Source organism: Mercenaria mercenaria, chromosome 5 (genome assembly GCF_021730395.1).
Source record: "Mercenaria mercenaria strain notata chromosome 5, MADL_Memer_1, whole genome shotgun sequence".
NCBI lineage: Eukaryota > Metazoa > Mollusca > Bivalvia > Venerida > Veneridae > Mercenaria > Mercenaria mercenaria.
In genome coordinates, this window is record NC_069365.1 from 70,514,275 (window position 1) to 70,537,710 (window position 23,436).

The 23,436-nt window shown below is 32.8% G+C and overlaps 1 protein-coding gene across 1 annotated transcript in view; it reads right to left on the reverse strand.

The window, feature by feature from the left end:
- The window catches only part of LOC123557568 (potassium voltage-gated channel subfamily H member 7-like), a 34,584-nt gene extending 17,511 nt beyond the window's left edge, over positions 1 to 17,073 (reverse strand). Inside the window, exons 1-7 of the mRNA XM_045349095.2 lie at positions 16,729 to 17,073; positions 12,721 to 12,839; positions 11,526 to 11,895; positions 5,639 to 5,840; positions 4,408 to 4,605; positions 3,713 to 3,912; positions 326 to 425 (exon numbers count right to left, since the gene is read on the reverse strand). Of these exons, the coding sequence (XP_045205030.1) occupies positions 326 to 425; positions 3,713 to 3,912; positions 4,408 to 4,605; positions 5,639 to 5,840; positions 11,526 to 11,895; positions 12,721 to 12,839; positions 16,729 to 16,782 (1,243 nt within the window). The 5' untranslated portion in view covers positions 16,783 to 17,073. The remainder of the gene's footprint in view (positions 1 to 325; positions 426 to 3,712; positions 3,913 to 4,407; positions 4,606 to 5,638; positions 5,841 to 11,525; positions 11,896 to 12,720; positions 12,840 to 16,728) is intronic.
- Positions 17,074 to 23,436: the final 6,363 nt, after the last annotated feature.

A 23,436-nucleotide genomic window follows, 5' to 3' on the forward strand; every position in this document is an offset into this window, starting at 1 on the left:
TCACCGCTAAAGGTTCGAAAGCTCGTTTGGGAGTAGAACTCTTTTATATGAAAAAGCCATCTAACTGACTTTTTGATGGTCTGTGGTTCTACCAAGATGTCCACCCATGCCTGAAATACTGCTCGAGGGGACAACTGGAGTCTTTCTCCGCAATTAAATGAAGGAAACTTTATATGACCTATAACTTTGTTGTAGTGACGTTACACCCAACAATAAAGGCACTTCATGGCTTGCTAAATAATGTTTGAAATAAATAATCGTACTGTTAAGGAAACTTTCCATCATTAAAATTGAGCGCAATTTATCAAAAATAATACTGACATACCTGTAGATGCCTTCTGGAAGGCTGGACAATTATTCAGCAGGTTTCTGTTCAAATGAAGGCATATATCCGCTTGTAGGCACTCAGGGAAACTCTTTAAAACCTACAACACATGTTTGTATCATTCTAATTTCACGCACATAACACATAAATCTTCATCAGAATGATATAGATATGCTGGGCAAAGAAGAAAATACTATCTTATAATATACAATAAACACATTCAAAGAGATGAGGGTAACGCTTTTATTTGATCGATACAAAATGATTTGAACACGCAGTATTCAGATCTCAAAATTGATATTTGTCATTAATCTAGATTTTTTTTCTGAGACTAGTCCTAATGTTCTGTCCGGCGGGGCCTCCTTAGCCGAGCGATTAAGGTCGTTGATTTCGAACCACTCACCACTCATCACTCACCCCTCACCAATGCTAGTTCCAGACCTCTTTAAGGGTGTACGATTCTTCATCTGACGAAACCCTTTAGCTGGCTAACGGATAATCGGTGGTTCTACACATGTGCTAGCCCATGCCTGCATCAATGTCTTGAGGAGCACCTGGGGTCTTCCTCCACGATCAAGTCACATATATGACCTAAACTGCGTCGGTATGGCTTTAAACCGAACAAAGTAAATACATAAATGTCCTGCCACGAACCAATATACATTATGGTAAAACATTTTGAAACAATACTATTTTCACCAAGATCAAATAATATTTGATGAACATGCATTAGACTACAAACGTGTGTGCTTAATAAAGTACATTTTATTGGAATCATTTTATTGTTAAGTCTATGTATAAATTGGATAAAATTACTGGTAAAAGAGCAATACATATAATAAATCTTGTTCATAGATAACGAAAGGCTTAGTACATAATTATTCAGCAGACACATTGCATAAACAAACAAGACAAAGCAAGAAAGATAAACCTGAACAAACATTTACAGAAACTAATGCCGAACACGAACTAAGAATTATTCTATATGTTAATTAAGTATAAAAGCACGAGACATTTGATGCGATTGTTCAACCAAATTTTAACACTTTATTAAGCTTGACTTGAGGCATTTCTGACAGTCGGCACTTTCTGTGTGGTTATGTATATATATTTAAGTATTCTACTTCGGCATCCCTCGGACATGACAGAAAATTGCTATTTCACAATTAGCGGGGAATTCAGAAATTTATTCTATCCAAATATAAATTTAAAGCTGAGAAAAATATCTTCCACAGTTAAATACATTTTGTAAGCCATTTCCTGTTTCAATTAACATAAAACCGAACCATTTTGTTCACAATGGAACTGAACAACCTGACTGATGTTGCAGAAAGACATTGACTTGTAGCAGTCCTCGAAGTGGTTGCATTTTCGTTTTGAATAACGGCTTTGGTCGATGAGTTCCTGTGTAGATCAATTCGTTTTTTAATTATGTCTTTGGTCTATAAGTTACTCCGTAGATCAATACGTTTTGAATTACGTATTTAGTTAATAATTTACTGTGTATATCAATTTATTTTGAATTAGGTCTTTGGTCTATAAGTTACTGCATCGGTCAATTCTTTTTGAATTGCATCCTTGGTCTAAAAGTTTATGCGTAGATCAATTTATTTTGAAATTAAGTTTTTGGTCTATTAGTTAATGCGTCGGTCAATTCGTTTAGAATTACGTATTTGGTCTAAAATTTCTGCGGATCAATCTTCAAACCGAGCGAATATTATCAAGTTCGAGCAATATTATTCATGTGAATTTGTTTTATGAGAGAATAGTTTTACATTGGCCCTATTTTAAACCTTTGTCAGCACCATATGATAATAAAAATAACTACCGTTTATGAATGTTAATGGAGTAATTAAATCAAAACTTTTACAATGCTATTATATAACAACATTTGATAAAATCCATTTATTGTTCTTGTCATATCTGATTGCCGCAACTTTTGTCATATCTGATTGCCGCAATATGAATATATGACAAACCAAGATTTAATAATATTAGCACAGATAATAGATCAAAGGATAAACTGCTTAAGTAACGTACAAACCAATTTAGCCGAATGAAATAGCATGAGAATGGATGTCATAATAGCTCTGTCCTTTTTCGGGATACTATCTAGGAAAACGTATCTTTCCTGCTAGCCACACGCAGATAAACAATTTTGGTTAAACCATTTTTCTGTCACATATAATTAATAAGATCTTAGATAAATTTCCTCTATGTACGTTAGATATTGGGTTGAATAAATCCAAAGAGGTCAAAAGAAAGCATTGGACAAAACGGCAAGCATTTGTGCATTTTGGAAAGTGTAACGTGCAATAAAATATAAACAGAGTGCTCCCTATAATTTTATTATGTCGATAACAGTTTATATTGTTACCCGTTTATGTCGAATATTGCTTATAGTGTTACAAATTTTTGTAGAATACTGCTTATAGTTACCCGTTTATGTCGAATACTGCTTATAGTGTTACCCACTTATGTCGAACACTGCTTATAGCTTTGCACATTTTTGTTGTATACTGTTTTTAATATTAACAATTTATTGAAAAACTGTTTATAGTGTTACATATTCCTGTCGAACACTGCTTATAGTGTTACCCATTTATGTCGAACACCACTTATAGTGTTTCCCCCATTTATGTCGCATATTGTGTTGTAGTGTTACCGATTTATGTCAAGTACTGCTTCAAGTGTTATCAATTTATGTAGAACATTGCTTATAGTGTTACCTATTGATGTCGAACACCGCTTAAAGTGTTACCATTTGTGTCGAATACTACATCTTGTGTTACTTATCTGAAAACACATCGTTTATACGTTCGATCAATGGAAAAAACAAAACTCGATTTTTATGAAATCCAACATTGGGGATTTTAATGCAATTGATATTTCATAAGACATGCAACAGAAATGAAATTAAAGTTGAAAACATTAAGTAAATTCGGAGATTCGATGAATAATCAAATTGTTATTTGGTATTTTCCGTTTGAAGATGCATATTCCGATGCGATTTCAGCGTGAAGGAATTAAGTCAGCAGTTCGGTCGGAAATGTGCTACCATGATGTAGTCGAAAGAGTTCCAAAGTAAATAGATTCTAATTTGCCCATATTTTCGCAAAATCGTGAGAAAAAAAAAACAACTTTTATCAAACTTTGCACTGTTAAGATACATTCTGCATGACATGAGACGGTTTGCATGTTCATACTCCGACGATTATTATCCTTAAACCTAAAAAACAATTTCCTATCATGACAGAGTTATGCCGAAATCACACATGAAGTTTACGTAATCCAACGGAAATTGCCGATTGTCATTACGGGGCACAGCCTTCAGTTAGAATTGGTACTAAACGCAATAGGTTCATGAAAAGTCTTTGTATACTGTACCGTGTTCATGTCAATTCCATTAGTGTATGACCAGGTGTGTTGGAAGGACTCTTGTAATCGATTTGCAAGATTCTTTGGAAGATGATGGAAGTTAATGAACTCTTTAATACTCTGCATTTTCTCGTGGTACTCATCCGTGCCCTGATACACTCGCATCATTATAGAAGAGACGTTACCAAAGATTGCAGCACTCAGCAGTGCTGTAAAAATATATAGACAAACATATAAACTCCGTCCAAAAAATTGTAATTCCCACTCCACGAATCACAAAATGTCCATAATCTATCCATCTGAATATGACATTTTACATTATTTAAGCAGCTGAGATCATGAAAACTGCGGAGCATACTTCAGATCATCTTATCAGACACGCCGCATATTTCTTTTACTACTACTAGTTGAATAACTAGAAAGCTTACCACGTTACGCATATTTACAACGTTAGTACCCTTATTACGTTTATAACGTATAAGTTGTTTTGTATCTGCTAATAGGTATAATCTGGAGGGGAGCATGATTTATGCTTTCCCGGTTTTATGCAGCAAATAATCTCCTTTCCTGGTTTATTCATTATCTAATCTACATTTCTGGTTTTATTCAGTAACGTGTAGCCATATTCAATATCTAAGAAACATTCCGAGGTTTTATTAATTAATTTAGGTCCATTCAATAACAATAAATCGAATGCTACTTACAACCAAGCAACATAGCAAATATTGAGAATATTTTTTCGGCGTTAGTATTTGGTGACACGTTTCCGAATCCTATTGACGTCAGCGACGTAAACGTAAAATATAATGCTGTGATGTAATACGTCTTTATGCTGGGTCCACTGTCTGTAACGTTGGCGACGTAAGGCTCGTTGATACTTGTGGCTACAGTATCTAACCATCCTAGAATAAAACGAGTAAAGAGGTAAAGCACTTGGAACTATATAAATTTATAGGAAGAAGACGTCGCGCTAACGTTTAGCTCTTTCCCTGCTAAATTGATATAATGAACTTGTCCATCTTTCAGTTTGGACAGTACCATTAACTGTTAAAAGGGGTGCTTACCAAAAAGATACTGACTGAATGGCGAATAGTGCAGACCATGATCAGCCTCTTGATCTGCACTGGTCGCAAAGGCAGAATCTCTTGCCGCCAGCAGGCTAAGGGTTAAAAGACATTTTGCCTTTCAATATTTCGATAGAAACGCTCATTTTGAAAAAGAATTCGCCTCTTTACATGCTTATTGAATGGCAGAATATGAAACTTATACATAATGAAATATTTATTTACTAGCGGACTCCTTACAGTATAAACTACAGTTCAAAAGGCATGGTATCCAAGTTACATTTCATCTCAGAAAATGAATTGTAGAAAGCATTTACGCATTAAAATTAAAACAGAAAAAAGTGTATTCTATAGCAAGTGCCATGTGACCTATAATTATGTCGGTGTGACGCCATAAACACAGCCAAAAACAAACTAACGTAAATGGAGTATCTTTGATAAAGGAATGCCGAAATCGCATACGAAGATATACAAATTTGGCCGATTATAATAACGGGTCCTACTACCTTAAATTCTAAATGTATTATTCTCATTCTTCGAGAAAGAAGACTACCAAAAAGTGAGCGATTTTGAGAATATGACATAAATGTATGATACATTTAAAACACTCTACAGTTTATAAAGGACAATTATTACTCTACTGCGTATTAGACTTTTGATATTTGAATATGAACATCTTACTTAAATTTATGCAATAATCAATAATAATATATCTGATAAATATTCATGAAAGCTTTAAAAGGCACATCTGCATAAAACTAGATAATACTTGAGAAAAAATATATAGTAGAACCATGTTTTAATTCATTTAAACAAAACGAAGATGTTATAGGCCAGCGGAAAAAAATAATTATATATGATAATTACTTGCCTATGGCGTTCTCCAAGTGAGGTCGCTCCCAGTACGCAATGGCATAAAACACACAAGCTAGCCAGTGTCCTACCAGAGAGAACGTAACCATTAACAAAAGTAGTACGGCAGCACCATACTCTGCAAATTGTTCAATGCGCTTTATCACACGAAGTAAGCGTAGTAATCTTGCTGTCTTTAATATACCTGCTATCGTCATTGTCTGACAGGAAAGAAGCAAATACTTATTAGTTTTAGATATTAGTACTTAAAAAAACAACAAACAAACGTGAATCTTAATGACAAATATAACATCCTTTTGGAAGACATTTGGATCGCTTGGAAATTTTTGTAACTTTTGCGATGCGATTTTCGTTTAAATTTGATTCGAAATGAAATTGCAATTTCGTTTCTTTTTTTTTTTACTTTACAAAACTCCCCTATATAAGTTATGATATCATGAGCTATTCTTGTTAAACTAAATATTTGGTGCATAGAGCTATATATAGTCTTTGAAAAAAATGCATGCATGAACTGAAAGAGAGTTCTTGTAGATTTAACAATGATTTGGTGATAGCAATAAACATACAAACTGCCACATGTATGTGCAAGTATTAATCATTTTTAAGGAGGAAACTGACATATTAAATCTTAATATTTTGTGTTTCAACCTGGCACAGAATGTTGTGTTTGAAGTGACATAACTCAAATATGTTTCTTAGTTATCGTTTACGAAGACGCTTTTTACTAGCATGTCCTTGAAAATCATTATGTCTTTATTTGGTCCAATATAGAGTTTATTAGAAATTTATTAAATAAAACGCGTTACGAGAAAGTGATGATCAAACGCAACCACTGATCGGCATGTTACATTTTACAATTATTGACTGGTTTGCCGGTCAGTGGTCAAAACTATTGCCCGGGGTCCGTTTGCTATCTTTCCAAAAACAGTGTCACTGGATTGTGACGCGCTTTCTTGTTACTATATTTTTTTATTTTCGGTCTGTTTTTTTATACGCCAATATCATTTTGTGAATTAACGCTGCAAACGTATACTGTAATACGAAGTAACTATTAAACTTTATTTCATGATTTAATATTCAATGTCAAGCAGCCACTCTAAATCATATAATATATGATATTAAAAGTCACAACGAATCCGTTTCCATGTAAATCATTCCTATCCACTTAATCTCTGTCTGCCATTCAACGTGAAAAAACATGACATATCCTAAATAGAAATATCCAATGATACTGATTATTGACTTCTGTCGCCATTCTGCTCAGAAATATATAAGATGTTGTTAAAAAATGGGCATGCAAGACCTGATTTTATCATCCTTTTACACTCATTGTCATTTTCATAGAAAAGTGAACTAGAACATTATTCTCATAAATATTAATAAAGTTTCAATCAAAATGGAGATCACGTTATTAGCATATACGTTATCAAAGAAATGTCATTTTAGAATATCTTTGATCCTTCGCAGTGACAGAGGTGTCTATTCATTCCCAATAGAACACCATGAAAGTGGCGGTTTAATATTAGCGAATAAAGTCAAGGAAATAACTGATTTATGTATTCTCTGTTTCGCAGGATGTCATACTGCAGTGTTTTTCAAGTCATTCATTCTGCGTTTACAGGATACCAGTCATGCAGCTTCGCCAGAAAGTCACAAGAGGAATATTGTATACAGTCACAGAGAAATTACATCATCATTTGTCACGGACACTACATATTTTTTAAATACAAATGATTGCATTTTGCTGACTATTTCTATCAAAGTATGTTTATAATTGTAACATTAAAGCAGAAACCCTTAATTGTGCATCATAGTGATGATGCTTTCAGCAAAAAAAAAGATATATTCTATCATATTTGTTTATAAACAAAATAAAACAGTAAAGCATACACTGAATTAAAATGTTTGTATCAAAATGGCACTAAAATGCCAATAAGTGTGCATTATTTACTTCAGAATACAGAGTAATCCTTAACAGATAATAATTAAATATCTTTTTTGTTTTGTTTTGAAATTACATGTAACCTCGACAGTGGTTACAATACACATCATCACAAGTATTCTAATGCATTTTTGGGGGCATTTCTTTCTAAAATATTAACTTACATTAATTCTGTCACAGAAAAGTATCTAATTAAAATAAAATGACATTTTTTCTATTACATCTGGGACAAAATAAGAAAAATGTTTTAACTAATTCTCTGTCAACAACTCAAATCGGAATCAACAGTTTGTTTGTCACATGTAACCTTACTCTACCTTTGTTATGGAAATTTGTGATGTGAATGTGCAACAGTTTAAACAACATAAACAGGACAATGCCTAATTTTCAAACTGATTTACAATAATTCCTGTCACGGATACTATAACATTTATCTTTTTTACGACATTTAGCTATTTTGTCATGAACAATACAAAATAGATGTTTGTATGCAATGATCAAATGTAGAGTGCATTAAAGATATTATTCTGATGAGCCTGTCGTCTTGCACACGTTCTTGAGTTTTTAATGAAGTTTTATAATGTGAAATACACATCGGCTATATATAAAATTGTACTACCTACTGGAAAGAGAACAAAATAAATCTCGAAGCATAATAAACAATCATGGCCCAGAAATGGCATATGCTGAGGAAAACAACCAGTAAAAACGAGACTTGAATGTAAGACATCTGAATACAATTCAGCTTGGTTTTTTATTAACTTAGCTGTCAGGTCACCTAAACAACTTCTAAAACATTTATAGCAATATTCTATACTGCAATGCCAGCGTTTCCAATCTTATAAAGGGAGCCAGAGGTTCAGTTACTGACTAAATGTGATGCACCACATTTATACTTCTGATTGACCAATTTGTAGTGTCCGTGATGCTAGCAATATTTCTTCCTGGGATAAAATGAAAGCAAAATCCCCTTTCTCAAAGAAATTTCAGGTGAAAATTCTTATATTTGGAGCTTAGCATTTGAACATTATAGCTTTTTCCCAATACTTTTAATTTCAGATGGACCTTTACAGTTTATTTTCAATAGGATGTTTGTTATATGCTCGAAGGATTAAGGCATCTGTGTAACATGAAGTTAAGAGTGGTTAAAACAGTGATGAATAAAATAAGACAGCATTCAGAAGAGTATGTTATTAAACCAGACCAATGACTGGAAACATATTACAAAATGTTATTGCGTCACGGACACTACAGCGGCACGGACACTACATTTTGCATTTGATCCAGCTGTAAGAACAAGTAGATTAAATCGATACTTTTCTGACAGTATGTCTGGGACACAATACTCGACTGAGTTACAAATCCAGCTTCATCTGAAACTCAGCATAAGGATGGATAATTCTATACAGATACTTTCTATTAAATATAAAAGTATGTAATGTATATGGCAAAAGTGGGAAAAAACGCATAACGAACCAGAGACTTTACTATATATATCACTGTTCCACCAACTGTTACCAAATTTTCTTAACATAAGCGGTAATATAATTTCAAATGAATTACTATTTAAAGTATATTAATATGCAAAGCTTACAGTAGCTCCGTTCACTACGTAATGTTGAAAACATATATAATTTCGAGTGTATCAACTTAACGATGAAAATACCCCATTTTTTTGGAAAAATTGTCTGGTCATGTAATATTATTAACGATATAGGCATGTCATGTTTCATTTGATTTGCAAAACCCTTCCATATTATTATCACAAAATATAATTTCTTTATATATTTCATATAATAACATCATTATTATTGCATATAATATGCAAAAGCTAAAAATGTGCACTTTTAATATTGTGAAAATGGCGATAATTAATAGCATTAAATTCATACTTCTAATCAAAGTATTGATCTTTTTCTTGGAAGAACTTCAATGAAGGAAAGTACGTAGAAGAATAGCTAAAATCGAAATGTTCAAGCAAGGCTAGTTTAAATTAAAATACATATGTATATTGGAGGCGGAAAATTCGTGGAAAGCTAGTAAAGAGGAAAAATTCATGACAGGCTTATAAAAGTCGTAAATGTCATGGCATGTAAGCTAAAGACGGAAAAGTCATGGCATGCTAGCTAAAATTGTTAAACGCATGGCAGGTTAGCTAAATATGCAAAGGCTTGGCACGCCAGCTAAAGTTGAGAAAGTCATGGCAAGCTAGTTAAAGTCGGAAAAGTGATTGCAGGCTAGCTAACGCCAGGCAACTTCAGCTGGACAATTCACGGCTTTTCAGCCAAAGCTTATATAATATTCTTCTGATAATCATTTGTGATACTTGTATCTTAATCGTTATCTTTTCTTTATTACAGTAATGACGGGAGTAATAATTTCACGAGGGCGCACGATGTATTACCACCCGAGTGTATAAATAGTGTTAAAAGACAATTTAGCTATAAATTATTTTGATTCTAATATGCCCTTAATATAAAACAGTAGACAAAATGTCGACGCGCTCTTCCTTGGTCGCAACAAAAACTTTGACTTCACCGCACGTAAACGTGACGTCATTCTAACGTAAGAGTGTTTTAACACAGACAAGCATATAAGAATAACAATTACTTAAGAGTTTCTCTGTGTAAACATATGTTTAACATGCTTGTATGTAAAAACAGTACTGTGTAGGTTTAAAATAGAACACACCTTATGCATGTCTAGCTAATCACAGTCTTGTTTCTCTAAAAATATGCCTGTTATAGGCTACATGACAATAAATGTTAAATAATGCCGCCAACAAAATATGTTCTGTGTTTTATAAAGAAAGAATGTTCATTTACAGACATCGTTTCAGTCCTTAAGTACAATAAAACAATAAAAGCCAGGGCCGTAGGAACAGAGGGTGGGACAGCACAAACTAGTGAATGCACAGCACGAACTAAGATATGTACCGGACAAACTAATAAATGTACACAACAAACTGCTCTATCTACATAACAAAATATGATTTGTACCGAATCTATTGGAAATGGCACATGACGAACAAATAATTATCACGCCAAGGCAGTTTAGGCGTTCCATATATTTCATCGTCTGACACTATGTGCGACTGATAGTTTTACAAATTTGCTCATGACTCGTGCTGTTTACATTACCAGTGGGTCTCCCGTTCCTTTTGTAACTTAGGGGAGCTGAAAGTATAAACTTTCTCAACTTCAGAGAATCGCACATTTCCGTAGGTTTAACTTTATAAAAGAAATATTCTTTTTGTCTGTTTCATTTTTAAACATAAGCGGAGTATGGCTATCCATTACATGTCAATTTGCAAATTAGCCGACTGATTAATGAACTTGTTATTCTCTGAAAATTGTTTACGATATATCATGAAAAATCTGGACAGCTTTCTAGTAATTGTCTCATGAATATTGATCAATCTTCAATCAGAATAACAGCATTGTTATTAGCATATATGCTGTGATAGAGGTCGTGAATAGATGATGTTTGGACATGTTGAACGTTTTTTTGCGATGGAACTTCATAAAAATCAAAAAGAGCGATTCATGGATTTGCCGATCCTATTCTGTCGTTCATTTCGCATAAACACCGAAAAACATCATTTGATCTCTTAATTAAAGCGATGCTAGAATTTGACACAACACGTGTACATTAATTATAGGCAAGGGTTTTCCTCATTAATGATGTATGTTTTTGGATTCGGCAACAACGAAAATTTGATGACATTTCGTTCGTGGACAGAAATAGAAATGCTTTTGTTCATCTGGATTTAAGTTTAATATTCACGAAGCTGCCAAATCCAGATAGTTTGTTCGAAAAGAGCAGTTATCATTGCTCAGTATAATTTGTTAAACCTGCTTCTACAAAGAGTAAATAAAACAAATAAAACATGTCTACAAGTTCTAACAGCTATAAACACCCTCTCTAATTAAGAATTACTTACGTCACTCGTTCCGGATCCGAAGAGAAGAAGATCAAAGGGCACAGCGGCTATTGTGTCAATGACAAACCACCCTTTCACGTAATTAATTGCAATTTTCTTTTGATTGGTTACCACTTCTCCGTTGTGGAGATACGTCGTCCGAAAATTGATTAGAATGTCCGCAATGAACATCAGGTCAACTATCAAGTCTATAATCACAAGGGGGCTGGCTGTGGAGGATTCTGGACTTTCAGTCCGGGTTACAGCGTCTCGGTTTCGTTTCATGGTGGCGTCTTCCTCGTTTAGTAGGAAGGCTGTCTGGTAGGGTGTGAAGACTGCGGTGTACAGTACAAGAATTAGAACTACCCAGTCCCATACTGCCTTGAATGGGCTGAAAAAAAGAATAACTGTCTAGAAAGACTGGTAAATAATTTGCGCAATAAAGGGGAATATCATTAATGCGTATAATCCGAAAGCAAGATTAGTTATATCAAGGCATAGAACGTAACCTCACGAAACAACTGCGAACAATTTTTGATTGAGGTGACCAAACATCTCTCCACAATTTTGATTGAGGTGACCAAACATCTCTCCACAAACTTACAATACAGACAGATACATTTATATTGTGAGCAATAACAAGATATTAATAAAATCTGTCTATTATTTATCCATATTGAATATGCAATATCATGAAACAACATTTTTTTTCGAGAACAACTGAATTTCACATGTACTAACTGAAGGCTTTCACTGCCTATAAAAAAGAACATGCGCTGAATGACTGCGTAATTACATATACAATAAGGTAATTCCTGTGAAAAGGTATGAAGCAGCATCCAACGAAGCGACACAGTCTGTCTGCTTAAGGTTGAAGATGTCTGCTTAAGGTAATGGGCCCGCAATGGCAATCGGCAAATTAAGTATTATCCATATACGATGTCGCACTCTCCGTTTTTCTATGGACATTGAATTGTGCTTTGATATGTCTGAAGAATACCGAATTACCTTACAAGAATACGTAGTCACATTGAAATCGCCGAGTATTATTACCGGTCTACTACCTTAAGACATGTGAAAACGAGAACAAAATATAATTTTGGAAACTGTGCTGTTTGGCTGCTTTGTGTCAGTAACTGCTTTATGCCAGTGGCTGCTTAATGCAAGTGGCCGCTAACACAGGTTCAACTGAATTCAGTTGTAGTATTTCATTCACCTATAGTGAAGTATGATAAACTCTGGTTGTTGTCTCTTATATGATGCACTAATATTCTGCACTGGGTCTAGTGTTGATGGGGATTCTGAACCTCCGGAATGATCCTCGGCTTTTGTGTCCTGAAAGCACATAAATAAGACATAGGGTTTAATCTTCTTAGATCATTCACACGCAATTTAGTATTATAAATACCAAAATTAAAACAGACCCATGCTTTCCTAATTCTATACAATACAGGCACTGTTTTGACAGCAATAAATTTAATATTGCAGGATCTACTAGGCCAAGTCATTTTATCCGTCAAGGAACTTAATTTGCAACAGACGACAAAAAATTAAAATGAAATTCGAATATATTATTTGCTACAACTTTTTAAATGTATAAAACATTCACAATTTAAAATTCAACGAAACAAATCTAGCGCATTTTCTATTCAGTAAATAATTATGAGGCTCATTTCAATCCTTGTATTAACATGGCTATATTCTAGCAGAGGCAAATTGTTCATTTTTCATCATCAGCTGATAAGTGATTGCTCAAGCCATTCTGGCTTTATCTTTATTTTAATACGTGTAACACAATAAGCGTCCAGCGGATACGAAGCGTTAATAGATATCATCTAGATGCCTTGATTTATTGCTGGTTAAGTCTCTTGTTAGCTTGACTTCATTAATGGAGTTCTAGAACAGATTTTTGCAAATACCATAAAATGTTTTTAAGGTGACAGAGATTGATACGTTGTGGTGTCCTTGTGTGGAAACCAACTGACTATTTTTTATTTGAAACTTTTACACAACTCTGTGTATATAAACAGCAATATAAATTACAAAAGTCGGATTCCATGACGACAAGCGTTATCATATAAAGTTACCTAACGAAATTATATGTGATATAAGTAAAAATAAAACACAAGCGAATAACATTAACTTATGTAAGAATCCTTGTATACTTAAATTATTCATCTTTGTCGGTTCACTTAGAATCGTTTTCTTTTTTTTTTCTTTTTTTCAAACTTATAATTAACAATCTGTTTTTCAATGTTATGAATATATAATTGTTCGTTCAAAGAAGGTATTTCCTTTTTCACTGCAAATGTAAATATGTAACAGGTCTTTATGTAAAAGGCGATGGATAACAGTATGGCTCTTTAAAGCAGTTCTGTACTTTTCTGGAAATCAACGTATAGATCAGGAGTTGGAGTGCTATACATGTTTTATATCTTGTTAAATTTGCATGTAAAACAACATTTTCTTTCATTTATTTGGAATTTCTTTTCTCCAAATATGAGACTGACCGTTTTAATGGAACAGTTATGAATCTTCAACCTAGCGAACACATATACGCTTAACTTACCATTTATTTTTGAGTATGGAATGAAAGATAGTGAAAGCAAGATAAGCCTAAATTAGCTTGACTTAAGCCTTATAGGCGTATTATTTCAACATGTGCAAGTCATAGTCTGCTACTCGGGTGTTACAGTTTTACATTGAAATTCACGAAATTGTTTAGAAGCAAATAAAAAGGATATCGATCACCAACGCAACAATTCCTTAAGTACATACATTAAACATTTGTAATTAATGACAAGTATCAGAACAACACGATTATATAATGCTAAAAAATTTGAAAGAAACAAAGCGATAATTATTTTATTTGTTGTAACGATTAAACTCAGAAGTGTTTCTCTTTTTGTGACAATAGCAGCTTCAATAATGGCAAGGAAATTCCAATGCATTTGTTGGTGCATCATTTTTCTAATAGTTCTATTTCTAATAAATGGACATGGTATATCTTAAGATGAAAAACAAGATTGTTTTATCGTTAACAAAATTGTAAATAATTTAATTGATTTAAGTAAATAAAAATCTCTTCAACTACTATAAGCAATATGTACAATGTAACTATTAAGGCTAGCTTCCGTAGTGTAGTGGTTAAGACTCCGAATTAGCAGTTCCAACAATCATTTCCCGTTCGTGGGTTCAAGTCCTTAAAGAACAATCTTCTAAAAAATTTAGTACTGTTTTGTCCAATATTTTTTCTTTGAATGATATTATGTAAAATGTATGAACAATTCTTTATTATTTTTCAGAAAAATAAATACTTGAACATGTTAGAAACAATTTTATAGTGGTATATTCGTTTAAGGGGTTCTTTTGAACATCTATAGGGTATTTTTCTAATATTGCACTTAAAATAGAATGTATGCATGGTTTGGATACATTATGTAATAGATATTTTCATAGAATTATGTTAACTTTGGAGTAATTTTACTGTTAGAAGTTAATACATATGTTTCGTACACCTCACCACAACAAAGAACAATTTTGATTAGTTTTGTCAGATGGCATTATAAGCTATCTATAAACATTTATTTTGTCTAGGAATGATTACAGCTTGAATGAAAATAACTGAATTTTGCATTCGATTTTCCTTTTGAAATACGAAAATCCATAAAATAAGTATTTTTACTACAGGAAGGACATAATTATGTATATAGACTTACGTTAAACTTTACTCAAGGGAAATAACCTGTGTATTGAGCGAAATTTGTTTGTTTATTTTGGGTTTAGCGCCGTTTTTCAACAGTAACGGCTGGCAGCTAACCTAACTAGTGTTCCTGAATTCTCTACCAGTGCAAACCTGTTCACCGCTAGTAATTGCCAACTGCCCCACTTGAACCAGTAGTTGAGGAAAAATTATTTCATACACAGTCTTTTATCAAGTAGTCATTGAGAACATACACTTCTCCCGGATCGAACTCACGACCCAGCGATCCGCAGATCTGCGCTCTCCCTAATAAGGTAAGCGGACGGGCTTTGTGTATTGAATGGAAATATTGTGTGAATCCTAATCTCATCCATTTCAATGCAATAGAAAAGTAATCTATCTCTTTATCATGCAATACAAGAAAACAGTCATGTAACAGTCCTCTTATTGTTCTCTTTGATTTTCTCGTATTTCTGATATATCCTATGCTTCGACGCATATATGATCAGCAGAGATTGTTATCTTTCCATCAGTTGCTTTGTCAAAATATTTCACCTTGTGAAGAAATTCTGTGAGTTTTAACTTTTTTAAACAAATCGATTTTATCTTTCACATCGTTGATCACTGTACAATTAAAGATTTGCTCATATCGGTCAGTACTTATTATGCGTGCGTTTTCCATGCCCAGAGGAAAACGTGCATAATTTGCAGGAGATAAAAAGTGTGTAGTCACCTAAACCTAAACTTTTTAGCGAAGTTTTCTCCATGTTTTCAAAATATTTCACGCAGGATCATTGTTGTACTTAGATATATCTTTATCAGAAAAATGTTCCTTTAATTATTTGTATCCCATGTTTGACGCTGTGGGAGTGAAATAATGTCATTACATAAATTTGGTAATACACTAATGTAATAAAGATTTGACGTTGACGTCAATTTAAGTATAGGAGACGTTGGACGAATTTACTTGGTCTATTATAAGTAGAAAATAAGAAAATTTGATGTTTCAGATTACATGTGATAAAAATGAACATTAAATGTGTGTCTTTCCATACTGAATTTATTAAACTCGTTGAATGAAGTTGATAAAATGCTCTATTATGCTTGCTTTATTATTTTTATTCAACTCGTTTAATAAAATCAATATGAAAAGATACTCATGTAATATCCTTTATTTTCCAAATTGTTTAGTATTTTGATTAAATTTTGAATCATTTAACTACTCAATATATTTAAAATAAAGAGTGCCTACTTGAAGTTTGCACTTTTGGTTCACCTGTCTATCATGTACTCCACAAATAAAGTGTTTCCAGAATGAACTGAATTAAGGTACTAAATTCATTAAAAACATTAAAATATTGTTTATAACTAAACTTTCCGATGTCTTTAAGATGGTGTACACCTAATTTTGTCCGTCAAGTATTTAAATGAAACATTCCAGAAAAATCAGGCGAATTGAATTGTAGTAAATTCAAGTATTTAAAATGGAAAAAAGTGAATCAAAATTTAACAAAATCTTACCTTTCTGCTCAGAAATTTATAGACGCTTACGAGCAGCGTTTCTGACTTCTGCATTACAACTTTTGTAAAGGTCACGTCGCTTTTATGATAGTCCGCTTTTACGTCAATTTACTAATGTTTCTCTGCAGCATTATAATTACATTTAATACCAATGAAATTTATTTCGACTATGACTTCTGTACTGGTCGAAGACATTTTCTTAACATAATAAATGAAAGACGATTAAATTTATTACAATCATGTCTCACAGTTTTAAGTCACCCTAGTTTTTACGTTCCAATATGAAAACCTGTTATTACCAACAAAAGCTTATGAACATCTAACAGATAAAAGAAAATAAAGATATTTCGCCGCGGCACAGTCAGTTGTTGCACTCTGCTAAGATTTCAATAACTTCTGTCTGTAGAGGAAGCCAATAAAGAGCGTTGGTAACAGCAGATTAATTCAGGACAATTCCAATATTCTTATTTATTTATGCCATTTTTTATAAGATTTTTCTTCAGCAACGCACCCTCAATCACTTTATATTAGTTAAATGAAATATACTTAGCTTGCTAATTAAAATATTTGCAAGTTGTCTTAAGTGTTTTTATGCAGTTTTATTGGTTTTAATAGCAGTATATTTAAGTGATCTCTTATTTCGCGTGCAAGTGTTTAAACTGTACAAAAGGGTGTTCCTAAAACACCGCCTCTAAACATCGCAACTCACAGTACGTGGACTAATACCTACCAAGACTAATACATACCAACACTCACACACTCGTACAATTGAGTGTAGACAGCTCTTTCTAAAACTTTTGAGACAATACTTAATATGCTGACTGGTCTATAATTATTTATGTCCAATGTTCTGCCTTTCTTGTGTAAAGGATTGACTCTAGCTTGTTTAAAATCAGAAGGAACAACTTCTTCAGAGATAGACATGTTTACAATAAAAGTGATTGGAAATTTCAACACATCAGCGCCATCTCTTAAAAACCTAGCAGGCATGCCATCTAATCCTATACTTTTACTTGCATTCAAAGAACGCAACACCTTAAGAACAAAATCTTCTGAAACATGTTTCAAGTGAAGTTCCCTGTTATCAGGGTTCTTTTATTTATAGAATCTTGACAAAAATTCAGATTCGACATTCGGTATTTTTTTTTAACTAAAACTGAGGCAATACAAGAAAAATATTATTAAAATGACTACACATTTTTAAAAAATCATGACAAATTTCACTGTCTATTGAAAGAAAATCATTTTGACAGTATTTCTTACTGCTTTTATAACCAAGAGTTTTTGCTGTTTTTGGTAATACTTTTCAAAGTGACAACTTTTGAGGCTAGTCCCCAAAATCAGTTTTATAACGCAAGAACCCTGTGTCATATATCTACACTTAGACTAGCACATGGTATGTCTGAAACAGCTTAGCCGCTACAAACTATTGATGAAACACTATCTGAAATTGCTTTAAACAAATTATCAGAGAAAGACGAAATCTGGTAGAAGTTTCTCTGTAGTTGTTCGTCCTGTTATAAATACATCTTAGTTAGTCCTGTAACTGCTTGAGCTAGGCATCAGGATAACATTATAATTGTCAGAATTCTTTATGGAACATGACTGAAATGTAATTGTTGTCTGTCAGATAAATGTGTATGGTTTAGTTTGATTAACTGAATTGATTAATAATAATAACAATAATATTTCCATCTGTCGGGATGGGATCGAACTCGCCACCTCTCCGTTGGGATCGAACTCGCCACCTCTCATTTCAGAGTACTAAGCATATCGGAGGATATCTTTGTTCAAACTGTCAACACATTTAGACATGGACGTTATGACACACGTCATAATTCAGTTGCGTGCCAAGACATTAGTTGTTAACACATTATTGTTCTACTGGAAGCCTTTAGATGTCAATATACTGACAGAATGATTTGCATTTGCCAAGACTTACAGAACGATGATTTATCTCTAGTTGGTTTGTGATATTTTGGAATATTATGGGAACAGGAAAAGAAAGCACATATTTATTTAAACCCTTGCTTTTCGAGATTAGATTAAGCCTTAGACGTCTCAACATTTTACATAAAAACAAGAACTCCTATAAAACTTATGCAAACAAACCATATGATTTGGATTTTATATGCTAAAGCTTCATATATCAGGACTAACAGTTATTTAGTAAAATGCCTATCCCATTTTGGTGTAGTCCGTATATCAATACAGCATTTTGACGCGGGATATTTATACACACTGATTCGGCAAACGTCCTTTCATGGAAAAAATATAATATTATTCTGCTTGCCACGTACAGACCATGTTATTTCCTCATGGAAATGTTCAGCCGATTGTTCAATCATACATCGTCAATTAATACAATCGTCTCCATTTCATTTTTGTTTGTTTGAACATAAAGAAAGGACGTGACATTCAGATGTTGGGTGTCTCTAGAGAGAGGTTGCGACTGCGTGTCTCCTTCTTTTGATATAATGAAATGGTAGTTTATTGTAGAGTTTCCAACACTACGTTAATCACAATGTTCACAGCAGATTCGTACGAAGGGGAAGAAAAATGTATTAAATTAAAAGAATCAAATATTACTAAAAACAAATGTCATTAAAACAACTATTGGGGAAATGTCATCCCAACAACCAATGCATTGTTCCTTACGTTGGTTTGCGGAATACCTTGAGTTATGTCAATGATACAAACATTGAATATCGAAGAAAATTTCATTATATCATGGATATGTCCTATATATTCTTATGACTTATTCCTTTAAGACAGTTAAGTGTATCTCCAATGATGTAATGAAGTATCTTGCAGTATAAGGTAATTGCCGTAGTGCAAGAAAGATAAAATAAGTAAAAACACAATAGATTATAATACATTTAGGTTAAAGATTAAAATGTGGTTAGAATCTACAGTAAAGAAGTTGTCTTTCTCGTAACAGATGCTATTAGTCATAATTCTATTATCATTACTCCCACCACGAGTAAAATAACCTTTTATCATTATTGACATAATCAGCATAACCATGTTCTTTAGCAAAATAGTCTACATTTTCCTTTATTACGCCAGGTATATAACTGTATAAACTATTTTCTTTTTAGTTTAAGGAATATGTTCAGACATGGTATATTCCTAACAAAGGCTTACTCAATATATAAAATACATTTAAATGAGTGATAATATTACACGTGTTTACTGACCAAATTTGTAGGTTTTCATGTTTTCTTTTCCGAAAATGGACCCGTAAAAACACTCGGCAATTCAAATTTGATTCCGATTTCCTTTAATGCTTTTTCGACATTTTCCGATTGCTAATATAGTTAATGCGGCAAAAAAAGAAGGAAATGTCGAAATTGCATAGGGAAAATACCGAATCGTACGGAACTTGCCAGATGTCATTACAGGTGTGAGAATTTTCTTTAAATATTTAATAATATCTGTAATAAGATCCTTTGGAAGCAAAGAATGCAACCAAGAAGCATAAAATCAGACTCGATTTGAATGAAATAGAAAAAGTGGAAACTCCACAGGTCGCTCAACACAACAAAAACAAAAACGAAAATGTTGCAGGGTCTGTTCATGAGAGGTAATGAAATGTTCAACACCTCTCAAACATATTTTGAGAAAGGTTTTTTGTTTTGAATATATAAAATATTTATTTTTGTATTTATAAAGACGTGAATCGTAAGAAAAATGAAAACGGTCAAAATAGCGGTATTGTCTGACCATTATATATTTATCATCAAAAGATGAATATATGTATTACTAAGTACTATAACGTGCGACAACCACCCACATCCTACTACAAGTATATAAAATATTGCATTTCAAACAGAGCAATAGTTTTCACCCTAACTATAAATAAATTTACTGTTATACCACGTGATGCTTATCAGCTTTTTTAAATTATTTGTCACAGAAACTAGTAAAAGTATTGCTTTACATCTTACCTTCCTACGAAGAAAATTGTAAACTCTAGCAAAGACATGTTCTGACTTCTGCGTTACAATCACGATTAACGGTGATCTCCTTACATCTTTAATCATCTACTTCTATTTTATCTACACATGATTGCAGGATTTGAAATGACGATATTGCATCCCGAAGCACAAATATTTGTTCAAACAAGATACGATCTTGAATATCTAATAAGGAGATAGATCAAATGTGTGAAAATGTCTCTTTTGTCTGGTAGAAATTTTAAGAAATTACAAGAAAAAGTTACGAAATTCTACTAAACTGAATGACAGTAAAAATACTGTGGATATTAAAGAAATGTTGTATTTACGTCATGACATAAACATGTCAGTTTAAGTCCAAATTCCCAATCTGAAATTCCAGAGCATAAAAGTTTTGTTCAGAATGCACATATCTTACACTAAATTGTTTATTGATCTTTCAGAACTTATGTTTTATCATAACTTATCACTACTTTTAAAATGAACATTCTTACTCAATTCGGGACTTAACTGTATAATAAAACTAGCCCTTTATGGTAAGGTTATTTCATTTAATAGATAAGACCACAGTACATAACACTGTGTGACAATAGCTTGTATATTTTTCCTTTACTCTACGTTTTGCGTTCCTTTGCAAATGAAGTTTATAATGCGATTGCTGTAAAAGTTACCGTAATTTATTGTCGAATATTTCAACATCACTTAAAACAAACAGTCCGTTTTAATAACAGAGAATAAATAGTCACTGCAAGTCTATTTCTTAGCTTTCACGACTTTTCCGTGAGGAGGAAAGTCGATATTTCAGAGAGACAATCAGTACTGCCGTTAGCTTCACATTTGGTCAGTATAGGCCGAACTCATTATCAAATTGTGTTTTAGATAAATATAGTCTGTCATGCTAATGATTTTGATTCAAGACACAAAATGTTATCTCATGCCTCAGTTCAACACTGAATTTCAAGCGATGACCAACACAATATGCCTACCAAACATTTAAATGATATCACATTTACAATTTGACATTATTGGCGATTTGTTTACATTTCACGATTATATTCAACCAATTTGAAAGAAGGAAGCTTGAGAAATAGGTACTTTGCAAGTAACGATTTTGCAAATGCAAAACAGAAAAAGGGACAACATGTACACTGAGCTGGTTGACGTCACATTAAATTACCTTTGGGACTAGCATTTGCTTATTAATTGTCCAAAGAAAATATGATTTCGACATATCAACTAAGTGTTCCCTGATCTACAATATTTAACATATTTATTTTTTTAATGATAAAAAAGAGAGCACTTTTCGAGATTTTATTGAAAATTTCTCCTGTAGCAAACTGTAGATTGAAATACGTCTTGGTATATTAGCGTCGAGCAAAAATGCTGCATTTTGTAGTCTATAATATTGATGATATCATAAAAGTACATATATTTATCAAAAGATGTAATAATTACAGTGTATATGATTAATGAAATAATTTCTTTTTTCCAGACAAAATTCTGATTTGCAAATGAATGTACGTTCATAGCTCTGCTAGAAAACGCATAATCTTTAACTTGAGAAACGTCAAATGACAACATGTCAAAATCTTACCTCACTCTGTCTATAATATTAAATGCATCGTCTGATCCAAACTGTAACAGGATTAATTGAGGTCAGACATGCTATCAATTGCTTCTGTCTGGTAAAAATCGATTCAAAATATAGAGATTGTACCTACCCAAATAAATCAAAGGGGGACAACTCTAAATTGATCAATAAACTGAAGCCAACATTAAACATTGATCAAAAGTGAGATAGGTCAGATAGGTCCTTTTTCAAACAATTTATCGGGCAGACAAAATATGACCTACATTTGTTTAAATCCCTTTTGTATTCAATATACAATATGCACGCTTTTCTCATGACTTACACTGACAGTTATTTTGTAAGTTGTAGTGAGGCCCTGATAGAAAGTTTAGTTATGCATGAAGATTATATAGAATAATGCATACATTCCTTTGAAGAAAATTAACGACATTAAGAAACGTTATTAAGTTTTGATCTTTTAGCCGAAGTTGTTTATTTATTGTTCTCAATGGTGATACATTGGTTTACACAACATTTATATATAAAAATGTAAAATGTATATATCCAACAATAAGAAATAAGAAATAAAGTTAAATTGGTAACACAAAAATACATTGTCGTCAAATATAATTACAATGTTTAAATGTAGTGGTTGTAATTACTACATGTTAAGGTAGCTGACAGGTAATGACTCTATGTAATGTATTTTATGCAATTCTGAATTTAAACATTCTCTGGAGAGAACTAGCACGATCATTTGCTTTCGTTGAAAAACGAATAAATCCTGAAAAAGCATATGGAGATTACTCTATTTGATGACTTTCGTTACCAGTCAACTACCCTAAACAAACTAGAAGGTGTTTTATTTATTGTTAAAAGCAAAGTAATCGGATAATTTCAGATATCAACATTAATTCAAAACTTATACTGTTTTCACAACTTGAAAAAAGGTTTTTGTTGGGGCCTCTCATTTACAAATATATCAACAATTATCTCATGAATTGAGTGCATTCATGAGTGGAAAATATTGATTGTAAAATGGTGTAGAGGTTTGTTTACAACATAAAATCTTTAATAACTTCTTTAAGGTACATGTTTGGTATGGTTTTGGTAAGCTTATAATAAAGAGCATGTCATTCTCTTTCACTCAGATTTTTTTCAAGCGTCTTAGACTCTTGG